We start from the raw sequence: 12,088 nt of genomic DNA on the forward strand, positions 1-12,088 counted from the left end.
GGGTCATCCGTGTTCGTATCATATTTAGAATTTCTAAGTCATTTTATTGCTTTAACCTAACCAAGACCTGTGTAAAAACACCTGTAAAATTATGAGTTTTATTTGCTATGTATATTCTATCTAGTAAACTTTAAAATAAATATACAACAATTATTTTTTAATGTCCTTTCCTTTGCCACCTAAAAAGATTTCCTGTACTATCAGTGATAAACATTAGTTTATCACCAGGACATCCTGAGCTGGTCCATGGACCTCAGATTAAGAATTACTCTACTCTGGGGAAATGAGACTACCTTCGAGGCAAATCTAACCTGATAGGATTGGTGTTAAGTATACTCAGTTCAACGTTGGCCCATTTTGCTACATGAAGATTTTTGGAAACCTCTCTCTACCTCATCTAAGATGGATGGATATTAATCAGGATAAGAACAGAGTAAAATGACAGATAATGGATTTGAATGCTGTATAAATTATGTCCTTTTAGAAAATACTATTTTTTAAAAAGGAAATGAAAACCTACTTTGTATGCCACTGAATATCTTAGTGGTAAGATATGCCACTAAATATCTTACTTTAAAAGTGACAGGAGCAAGGAGGAGGGATAAAATGAAGGGAAGGGTTGCACACTCCCCTTGACACGGAGAGCCACCATATTGTCTAGAAGACAAGGCTTGAGCTCCAACTTGGAATCCTTTTTGTCGTGTGGATTTAAGTCCTAATTAATTGAACACAGAATTTTGCAGCGTTTGTTTGTTAAGACACTTGTATATGGTACCAGGAGAAATTGTGGTGCCCAATTATGTGAAAAATCAGCCAGATGTGTATGCTGTCATGCTTTAAATAATCCTTAAGTTTTTGGTGAGTACAGATATTAATTGTGTAGTATGCATCGAAGTGATTAACGTCAATGTAATTTATCATCTGGAGATTTCTGAACATAAATAAGTGAGTTGTTTTGTTCAGCAAGGTGTTGACCTCTCAGAATTAGTGAATTAAAGTCTCCCCTCCCTTCTTTTTATTAAAAATATGAAAGGCACCACAATCAGCCAAGTGTTCGGTTATTTGATTTTCCGGGGCATTAGCTGCTCTTGTTTGTGGCATTTCCCTGTTGGGTGCTCGTTTGCAAGCTCATTAATAAGGTTTTCTCATAGGACCGTTGCTGGGAAGGAAGAACATACAGTAGGGCTCTTAGTTTTCTAGCTTTTTCATTCTAAGACTCAGCAAAGGATGCGGCAGCACGCAGTTAAATGTTTAAAACAGAAAGTAATTGTGCTCGCGAGCTGGAATTCAAAGCTCTCTTTCCTTAGATGTTAGGCAGAGAACAGTTTTGCTTTTTAATGTTCTGAGCTATATGACCCTAAACTCTTTCTGTGCAGTTTTTTCTTTCCAATGTCTGTGTATATAGCGTTGCTCAAATTTACAGCAGGGTTGATTATAGCAGAATGTGGTAGAATTGTAGCACGGTTAGTGGAGCTTCAGATCTGAGCGAACATACTCTTGTCAAATAAAAGCCTGTTTAAAGGAGAACAGTTCACTGTCTGCGCGTTAAAAGAAAACTGTCTAAATAGCATCAAGGTGGAAACACATAGCGACATAAGCTGGGAATTCAAAGAAAAGGTGTGACCCTCAGTATGGAATTCAGATTGCTGTGCAAGGGGGGAAGCCTTACTCTGGACCGAGGTGAATCCGAAGCTCTGGAATTACTGCTGTGTGTCTTTTGCTTTCCCCCATCGTAGACTTGCTCTTTAAAATGTTTTGCAAAAATCCTCATCTAGTGAGGGTTTTGTGTGTGTGTGCATATCTGAAAAAAAATTTAAGAGATATGTTTTGAAAGGGAGAATGAAACCAAAGACTCAAAAAATGGATGTTTGAACGCCTTCCCTGCTCGGATTATCATCTGCCAGTTAATTGTGTTCGTGGACATCATTTTCCAAATGAGTTTTATTGACTCAGTGTAGCCAGATATTTTGTAAATCCATATTCCTGTTCATTGAGGGTCCACAGAAGGCTAGATTTTTTTTTTTCTTTCATTCCCTCAATTGGGGGAAAATTGGGCATTGAGGGAGATGATCAAAACCTGTTCTTTGTGCCAAAGTAAATGTTTCTCTGGTATCGATAGTGTCCTGCAGTGAAGGAGGGAGAAAAAACCTGGAAATGGGAAAATCTTTCCTGTTTGGAGTGGAGGATAAGACACAGTTTACCATGGCAGCTCCCATATCCCATCCTCTCCCCCATCAATTCTGTTCCCAGGTTGTATTCTTCAAAGCGTAATAGCTGGCGTTTTCATATTTGGCCTGTTTCTCTCTGATCTCCGGTCTCTTTTTTTTTTTTTTTTTTTTTTTTGCGGTACTCGGGCCTCTCACTGCTGTGGCCTCTCCCGTTGCGGAGCACAGGCTCCGGACGCGCAGGCTCAGCGGCCATGGCTCACGGGCCCAGCCGCTCCGCGGCATGTGGGATCTTCCCGGACCAGGGCACGAACCCGGGTCCCCTGCATTGGCAGGGGGACCCTCAACCACTGCGCCACCAGGGAAGCCCCTCCGGTCTCTTTTTTTTAACAGAATATGCTCTTTCTCCCACTCTCCCTTTCTTTTATTTTTTTTAAGCAATGAATTGAGTTCCAGGGAAGTTATTTCAGTATTTATTATTCCTCCTGAAAAATAATCAAGGCGTGGAGACCCCCCTGATTCAAACTAATGTTTTAACCTATCATTTTTTGTGTTAACACACAGTAGAAGCGGGTCCAAGTTCCTGATGCCATTAACTCTATAGAGTGTTACTGAGGCATTCTGCAGTGCCAAAGGGGGCAGGAGGCTGAGTCACTAATACTCAAAAAACAAAGAGTAAATATTGGGCCAACTCCATTGTGAACAAGACTTGAATGACATGACTCTTAGGGAAGGAAGACTTTGCCATCATCCCTGCCTTCTGAAGCCACGCCCTGTCGAAAGAGGCCTCTTCCCACATCCGTCTTCCCACATCTCACTGTCTGACCTAATGTATTTGGAAAAGATGTGTCTCTGTGGCTGTGGACATTGAATACTATGTAGTGAAACTAGTCTTCTAATGTGCTCTCTTAATGGTTTTTAACTCAAGGTCAGATTTTGATTCTGTGGAAGGTTCAATGGTTGTAAAGCTAACATCTCAAAATTTAAAAAGAATGTTCCAAAGGGGATCGCTGGGGGGAGTGGGGGCTTAATCAGGAGTTTGGGATTAACATATACACACTAGTATATGTAAAATAGGTAAACAACAAGGACCTACTGTATAGCACAGGGAACTATACTCAATATCTTGTATTGATAATAACCTATAATGGAAAAGAATCTGAAAAAGAACATACATATATATATATATATATATATATATATATATATATATATGTAAACCTGAATCCCTTTGCTGTACACTCGAAACCAACACAACATTGTAAATTAACTATACTTCAATTTAAAACAACATATGTTTTTAAAAAATGTTGAACAAACAAATAAAACTTCCTATACTTAAGGTGGTTAACAAAAAATAGATAAAAAGAATGGTTCAGCAACATTCTTTATGATTTCATTTGAGATGCCACCTTGAAATATACCCAAAATGCTAAATAAATGTGTAGTGAAGTGGAAGTATGTAAATCAGACACGCGGGTTGAACCTCACATTTTGGGAGCTGGATTAACCTTCTAAAAGAAAAATAGAATTGTATTTTGCAATGAGGGCTGTTAAAGTGATTAAACAAGAAGGCCATCAGACCAATCTAATAAGGTGACTCTGATGCCTTGGTAGCTTATGTAGGCAAACCAAAACCTAAACCAAAGCCAATGCACTCCAAGGCAATGAAACTTAAGCCCAGCCAATCACAAACAGCTAACCAGGCTTCCCAAAAAAGGCAACTGCTCAAGCTCTAGCCAATCAAATAATTCACTTGCTTTACTTCCGTGTCTTTTCTATTAAAACCTTTCCCCCAGCTCCTATTGGAGCATTTTCAGTTTGGGCTGCCCTGTTCAAATGGATGCTCAAATAAACACTTGAAAATTTTAATGGGCCTTGTGTATCTTATAACAGGGCTTAGAGGGATTCATGGTCTGCTTGTTTTTGTTTTGTTTTTGTTTAACCAGTAGCAGAGCTAGAAGCCCATGCCTCAGTGTTCCCCCACTTTCTCATTCATTCATTCACTTGGTAAATATGTATTGAACGCCTACTATGTGCCAGGCACTGACACTGTTCTAGGCACCAGGGATACAAAAAACAAAACCTTTTCTTGTTACAGAGCTAACGTTCTTGTGCAGAAAATCTTGCTATGAGAATTTTCTCACCCAGTGTTCACTTTCTAATTCTGAAGATTTCTCAGAGATACGGAAGAGTGCTGTGTGGGTGAGTGTGCACCCCACTTCAAAGGCACTGTAAAGTACTCTTTGCCACAACATCACAGAATAAAATTTGATTCTGTTGGGTAAACAGTAATTTCAATACCCACAAAGCTACTTACAAGTTGCAACAAGAGGAAACCGCATTTTACTGTGTAATGTGGCACACGCTCTTCGGTCCCACGTCCGTCCCCCCAGGTTTGACTCATCCCACTCATCATAGCTCAGCCCTCCTCAAGAATAGCAGTTTAAGCGCTCCAATTCCTACAACAGATGTAACAGCAGGAGGTCCTTCACCTTGCAAACAAACAAACAAACAAAATAAATGGCAGTGAAAATTATTCGCGAATGTATTACGACAATGGGAAGCAAACCTTTTGCAAGATGTTCTTTTTAAGTCCTCTGAGAGCTCGCTGTGACTGTGTTCTCTCACCAGCCCCGATGACCTCGTGATACGTCGCCCTCCTTCAGAGCAAAGCTGGGCTCTCCCAGCAGCTTAGGCAGCCATGTTATAGGGGTTGATTCTGCTTTGAGCTCAAGCAGCCCCTAATACTCACCAAATCTCAGGTGCATCTCGGCATTGTCGTGCTCCTCCAAACTGCAGTAATCCCCCACGATTGACAAAGACCCTTCTGTCAGTGCTTCCCCACCTGAATGCACAGGCACTGACCCAAACCGTCCTCCCAGCCATTCTGATTCCATCTGGGCCCACACTGCCCTTGAGTTCTCCCTGGTAGGCCCAAAACAATGAACACTTGGTCAACAGGCATCCAGTCTCACTCTAACAGGTGTTTCAGAATGTTGGATGAAATCTAAGTAAGGGATGCAAAGAGCCTGCAGGAACAGATTTGCACTTGGGTTCCTGGGCCTGATTGCAGTCAGCAGATCAATGAACATTTGAGGCCCACGTCCCCTGATTTAGAAAATCTAAGGCAGGGAAAGCATCAGGAGCCCCTGGGCTAACAGGTCTCCTCCTGCCGTGGTGTCAGGGCGCCTTCCCTCTTATCTCAGCAATGCTCCTCTCTGGTACATGGTGAGGATAATATCCCAGGCAAAAGGAAACCACGGTGTACTTTTTTTAACTAAGAAATTTTAAAGACCTGATATGTTAGTGCGGTAATCTAGAGAGAAGGAGACCGTGACTTTTCATTTACATAGGAAAGTGCAATACAGGTTCCAGAGTCTTGAGTTTCATCTTCTGAAAAGATCATAGAATATGGTACAAGGTCAGACTGGCATGAAATCAATTGTAATCTGCCAGCAAGCCATTCTAACCTCTTTAAGAGTTTCCTTTTATATATATATATATTTTTTTTTTCCCTTCATAGAGAGAGCAAAGTCCATTTAAAGAAAGTCTCATCAAATCAGAATGTCTTTCTAAGATGACTTTTTTAATTGGCTGCTACTGTAGTGTGACCTAAAGCCTCCTGGTATTTAACCCTCTGTGCGACATTGACCAATGGACGAATTTTGTCTGCTGGAGTAGGCTTGCTAAACGTCTTTTACGGGGTTTTTAAAAAATGACAGTGGATTATGAAAACCTCAGATCCCTCGACCTAATTTATTAGCTGTTGGTGGTACCATCTCTGTAACTTTCCATGAGTGCACAGACCTAACTATTTTTCTTATTTTTATATAGCAGTTCCATTTTATAGTGACATTAAGCCATTCTGCAGTACATTTCTAGACAGTTATTGCACTTGGGCAGAAAGTGTCATCTGGCTTTTAGCCTTGTGCCTTCCAACACCAACCGAGGCGTAAAATGATCACCCAGAAAATGTTCTGGGCCTTACCTCATTACTTAGAAATAAATCTTGGAGTCTGGTCCTGTTTCAGAAAAGATTTGGTGGGTTATAACGTTTGATTTATGGACATAATTAAAATCTAAATGATGAGCTTCTGGGCTGTTCAGCCAGCCATCTGGAGTGTTCAGTATTTTGACATACTCGGATTGTGGTCAGGATTATCCTGGGAAAATTTAGCAGCCCTGGGTTCTAGAGGTGCCAGTGGAGCCCCAGGGTTTCTATTCCACCTGTTGGGAAGGCTCAAGTTCCTCTTTCAGGCCAAAGGAGGGGGAATTGAATTTGTTTTTTAAGCTTCCTTCACCCAGAGATGGATCTTGGCACACAGACCCTCTATTTGGCTCCTAGGCTGGGCGTGAAGATAGCTCAGCTGCCCACGGTCGAATAATAATGCCCGTAAATACTGCCTGTGTCAACAGAGGAGGACATTTTTCTGTAGAATACAAGCAAGATTAATGTTTACCTTTCCAGCCACCTATTAAGGTGACTGTGGCAGCTGTACCCATAAGTAGATGGTAGATGTTTCTCCAGAAACCTAGAGAGTAAATTGGGAAAATCAGTTATCAAAATTGAAGGTGTATTTCCTATGGCTTAGTATATGATTTTTTTTAACGTAAATTCTAGGTATAGCAAGGCCTTAGCTTGTTATTCCTAATTTATGTGAGTAATTGACAACTGGCAAACAGCCATTAGGAACATAAAAAGCATTTAACTAAAACAAACTCAGTGGTACTGAAAAGGCAGGGTGGATAGATTTTCAACACCGTCTTTATTATTAATGGGAGTTGAGCGTGATTATTAATGGGAGTTGAGCGTGTAAAAACCCTTAGTGCACTGTGCTGAAAAATATACTCCCTCTGTTGGCTTGTAAATTACACAAAGGAGAAAAGAGGACAAAAGAGCCTTCCACATTGGCCAGCAAGCCTTCTGCTTCTCCTTAATTAATGGGCCGAAGTCAGCAGTGCATGGAAAATGTAGACCTTCTGTGGATCAGAGATTAACCTATAAGAAAATGTTACGTTTCAGCCCAAATTTGGGGCTTTAAATTTAGGTTTCCTCAGAATGGTTCCTGGATAAGGATGACAGAGGTTCCTTAACCAGAAACTCCAGAAGTGTTGCTGTTTCTGAGCAGGGGAGCCGGTATTTTGTTGTCTGTGTTTTCAGTGGCATAACCTTCTACCATTTTTTTTTTTTTGATATCTTGTGGGTTGTTTTTTTTTAATAAACTTTACCAACTAGCTCTGTGTGCAAGTGTATTATACCACCAAAAATAATAGACCCACATATGTCACCCAATGGTTGTATTTAGCCTACAGTATTGTCTGTAGCTCTCAAAGGTGGGTGCCCAGGACACTTGCCCAGCAGCCAGTGCTCATTTAAGGTCATCCTGTTTGTCCTTTTTGAGTATTTTTGCCTTTCTTTAATAATTAGCTTCCCCACCCAGCTATCAGTATCTGGAGACCTCTAGGCCATTTTCCTCTTAAACATTGCCTTTGCCAACAAGTCTAAGAATAGAATCGTGTTACTTTCAGGGGTCAGCTGGAGCTTTCAGTCCCAGTTAACTTACGTTCGCTGGCAAGTGACTTAGGGCCTCAGGAAGTTACCAGTTCAGTGTACAGTGCCCACCGATGTACAAGAAGCCTCTCTTAAAAGGTTCTGAATGCCACGTGGTTTTCAGAGACAGAAAGATCCAGTGCTAATAACACGACTGTAAAAATACATCCAGAAAACAGCCATCCCTAGAGAGGACCTCGTGCAGCTTGTTTGGCTGTGTACAGGTAGAGGTGGTTGAGCCCCGCCATATTTCTCTTTGCTCCCTGATACCATAGGGTGAATGATGATGAGCGAACCACTGCTTGTAAAAGGCCAAGGGGCTGTTGTTTGGGTGGTGTGATTGTCCGAGAAAGTAAAGTTATGGCAATTGTTTTGACCTTTCAGCCAACTGATGTCTTGCCCTCTCACATTTATTACCTCTTGGGTACATTTCCAAAAATATACATTTACAAAGTCATGAAATTAAATGAGAAAAATGATTTAGGGCTTAATAGCTTATTAGTTTGGCAAAGGGGGAATAAAAACCCTCCCAATTCCATTCAGGTTTTATTTGTAAATGTATTTGTGTGTGTATCTAAGTTAATTCCAACCCCTCCCCCTTCCCTCCCCATTCCCTGTACCTCCTAGCGTTCCTCTCTCATACCCACAGCCCCACAAACTCACAAACACAGTTTTTAAATAGCTAGTGGAAATAAGAATACCCACATCACTGAAGTATTCACTTACGCCTAGGAATACATCACTTAGGAATACCTAAATACCTGACTGCATTAGGAAGCTATACTCGGTATACTTGGCTTTAATTATGGATTGCCATTGGGAAATGTGGGTTTGAATCAATAATCCCTCCAAACATACATTTCATGGGGCTGCCTCTCATTATGCTACCTCTATGACCTTGGACAACCTACATCATTCTCTAGGTACCAATGTTCTCGTCCCTAAAACTGGGCTTTTTCCACCACCAAGGACCGTTCCTACCATAGTAGACTCGGTAACCGTCAGTTTCCTTCCTTCTGATATGTTTACGTTGAGCCATCATAGAGTTTCATTAGGGGCCACCAAAACCTCCCAGTTCTTTATTCTTAGACATTTGAGTGGAATTCAGAAGCTTTGCCTTTCCCATTTGAAAACAAGAGCACAGAAGTGGCAAACTTATTAATATGCAGTGTCACAACATATTGTCACATAGTAATATATGATCTATGATAAACTGTATCAGTTCTGAGCACAGATAGTAATATATGATCTATGATAGAATGTATCAGTTCTGAGCACCGCAGATATCTGTGGCTTCACCTCAGCGTGAAGGCAAATGAGTTTCCTTTAGCTTGAGTGAGTCTGGAGATAAACTTAAATGTAACAAAATGTATTTCACAGGAAATGTTTGATGTGGCGTGGTTGGCTTATGAATCTCTTATCTATTTGTGGTTCACTTCTTAGAGTTATTAGTCAGTTTAATTTGAGCAAATGCCAGGATTACTTACCAATTAGAAGGATTTTACTGAAGGCATGAGGATGAGAAGCGCGTGAGTGCTGGCAGTATGGGGTTTGTGACAGCGTGCAAGTCTGGTTCTGCCTGATGATATCATTTGCTAAACATTATACTTTGTGTTGTTGTCACACAGATAAGCCTCAAGTGCATATTCAGATGACTTATCCTCTACAAGGCCTAACCCGGGAAGGGGACGCGCTTGAGTTAACATGTGAAGCCATCGGGAAGCCCCAGTAAGTTCTGAAGGCCAAGGTTGGCAGAGGGTCAGGAGCAGTAAATGTCACAACACACAGATGTGCGTTCACAACTCATTGGCCTGTCACCTGTCTCCTGCTGTAAAGGATGGAAGATTTTTCAGGAACTAAAAGAATATTCAGTGAAAAAGGGAATAAATATCTGTGGTTCCTAAGGGTGAAGATTGGGAGAAAAATGAAACGCCAGCTAAGATTGAAATCTCAGCGAATTCTCTTTTATTATCATCAACATGACTGTCAGAACTATTTTCTCTCGCCCACATAAAATAATCCTAATAAATTTGTAGTGTGCCCACAATCTAATGATATGTCTGCTACCTTCTGTGTTAATGTCTAACTAAGCCGTTGGAAAGATGGTTTTCAGACTTAAATTAAGCTGCTGTGTGTAGGGCCAGCTGTAGGCAAATGAATTTGCCTTACTTTTCATTTTGCTTCTTCCCTCAAGGAAAAGTGACTACTAAAAATAGTTTTGTTAGTGAGGAATGGTTTGGGAATTTTTCTCAAGGAATATGTATACATACTGCATAAGGGAAAAAACTCACACTCTTATTTTATCGAAAAGTGTAAAAAAAGTTACTTCACTTGCCCCTGCTAAATTAATGAAAGTGAATTCGAGAAACTACATGTATTATCACTAATAAAGCAAAAGCCATGTGGTGGTACCACTTTAGCTATTCTTCCGTTTTGTTTGGGGAGGAGGAAGAATCCTTTCATCTTTCTAATAGAGTGAAAATTGTTTTTAACTGTTTCCGAGGGAAAAAGCAATCCATTTCACGTGGAACAACAGGTCAACGTAGTGATGGGGAGCAGTCAGATTTTATTGGCCCCCAACAAAAACCAGCATTGAGCTCCCTCTGCTGTCCCCTCGCTATGATTTTTATCCCCCTCTCAGAGTTTTGCAAACTAGCATATTCATACAAGGACCTCAGAGCATTTGCGCAAAGCTTCCCCCAAGTCTTCGGAAAGAATTCTCCCCATGACAGCTAAGCGCTGATCTCTGAGAGAACAGAGAGCCGGAGGGGAGCCTGGCTGCAGTGGGCTGTCTTTGTCTTCCCACGTCAGCCCTCCCTATTTTGTGTGTCCTTCTCCAGGGGCGAGGATTTGCTTCTCTCTCTACTCACCGTTTGGAGTTGTAAAGATGGCCTTTAGGAAGGAGGAGATGGTCTTGCTTCTGCTTCGCTTTTCCTTGGGTGTTTCGAAGTTATTTGGTTTTAAGTACTTCCAGCTTTACCAGAGCAGTCTTCTGCTTTGAACACTGCAAAAGATTCAGCTCTTTCTTTGTGTAAACTGTTTGAATTAGGCCCCAGGTAGCAAATTGCCTTCCTTCCAAAACGATCCAGTGGCAAAAAAAAAAATTCTCTCAGGCCTCTTGCCACTTACAGTACCAGCCACATTAACTACATTTACAGTCTATGGCTTGCTAACCTCTATTTTGTTTCTATATTTTTTTCCCCTGAAGAAGGTACTGTGTTCAGTTGCATGTGCCACGGGGACAGTAAATTGTATGTCTCCTTCGGGACACTGATGCCAGAGAGGGTATTTGCTTGTTCCTCTCAAGTCGGCCCGGGTCCACGGTTGTCTGAGAAGAGCACGGGTTACTTGACTGCTAGCCCTTCTAGCATATCACCTATTTATTTTCTCAAGAACTTGCATACAGTAAAAATGGTAATTTAACTTGCCGTTAAATGCTGTGAATGTTCTCAGCATTTACCCCCACTGATGGTTTCAAGCAGCGGGACAGTAGGTCTGATTGCCAGGCAGAGCCGTTCGCCATTGCCTGCGAGGAGGACGGATGCAGGGCTCATTTTAAAATAATTTACGGGGTTGTGATAACAAACCCATGTGTCATTAAAGAAGAACTGCGACTTCACATCCCATTGGAAAACCGGAATGCTACTTGACAGGGCTGTCTCGAGCGCCCATTCATATGAAGCGCGGGTCTTTGGTTCTGATGCTGCTCCTAGCGGTAGTGCAGAAAATGAAAGGAAGCTGCTTCTGTGCTCGAATCTCTGTGGCCCTGCCTGGGAAATGGCAGCTTTCAGGCCCAGCCCTAGATGTGGCCTCGATTTCATAGGGGCTGCCTTGAAGGATTATAAATTCACTGAGTTTGAAAAAGACTCGGTGTGTGTGCAATTTGGGCCCTGGAGCATCTTGTGAAATTTGCTTTTTCCTGATGGATACAAATGTGGTCTTTAAATCACGAAAATAAACTCCCCTCTGATGAGCAAGTGCCGTAGGACCCCAGGAGTTCACGTGGAGTTGCTGTCACTCCACAGCCATTGATCCGGGAGCCTGTCCCTCGAGCTGGGGGCCTGCAGGTGCACACACAGGGGAAGGGGAGCAGTGTGAGGGCCTTGGAGAGCCAGGGAAGACAGGTATTTTGCCAAGGAACACATAGATAAGGTGGCTTGGGGCCTCGGAAGGTGCGGTGGGGTCTTGGGTCGGCGGAGGGTGTGTTACGGGTAGGGGGTAAGGGGACAGGAAGTGATTACATCTTTCCAGAATGAGAAGAGGTAATTTTTTTTCAAACAGCAGAGGCCAAAGAAAGCACTATTCAGCTGCAAAAGTCCACTCCTTTCTGTGAAACTCGAAATCCACTTAAATCTCACAACTTTCTATG

The 12,088-nt window shown here is 41.8% G+C and overlaps 1 protein-coding gene across 3 annotated transcripts in view; it reads left to right on the plus strand.

Moving 5' to 3' along the window:
- The window catches only part of CADM1 (cell adhesion molecule 1), a 334,278-nt gene that overhangs the window by 280,755 nt on the left and 41,435 nt on the right, over positions 1-12,088 (plus strand). For all 3 annotated transcript variants that reach the window (XM_032641396.1, XM_032641395.1, XM_032641394.1), the window contains exon 6: positions 9,348-9,447. In XM_032641396.1, coding sequence (XP_032497287.1) covers positions 9,348-9,447 — 100 coding nt within the window. The remainder of the gene's footprint in view (positions 1-9,347; positions 9,448-12,088) is intronic.

The sequence above is a fragment of the Phocoena sinus genome, chromosome 8, assembly GCF_008692025.1.
Source record: "Phocoena sinus isolate mPhoSin1 chromosome 8, mPhoSin1.pri, whole genome shotgun sequence".
In the NCBI taxonomy this organism is placed as follows: domain Eukaryota; kingdom Metazoa; phylum Chordata; class Mammalia; order Artiodactyla; family Phocoenidae; genus Phocoena; species Phocoena sinus.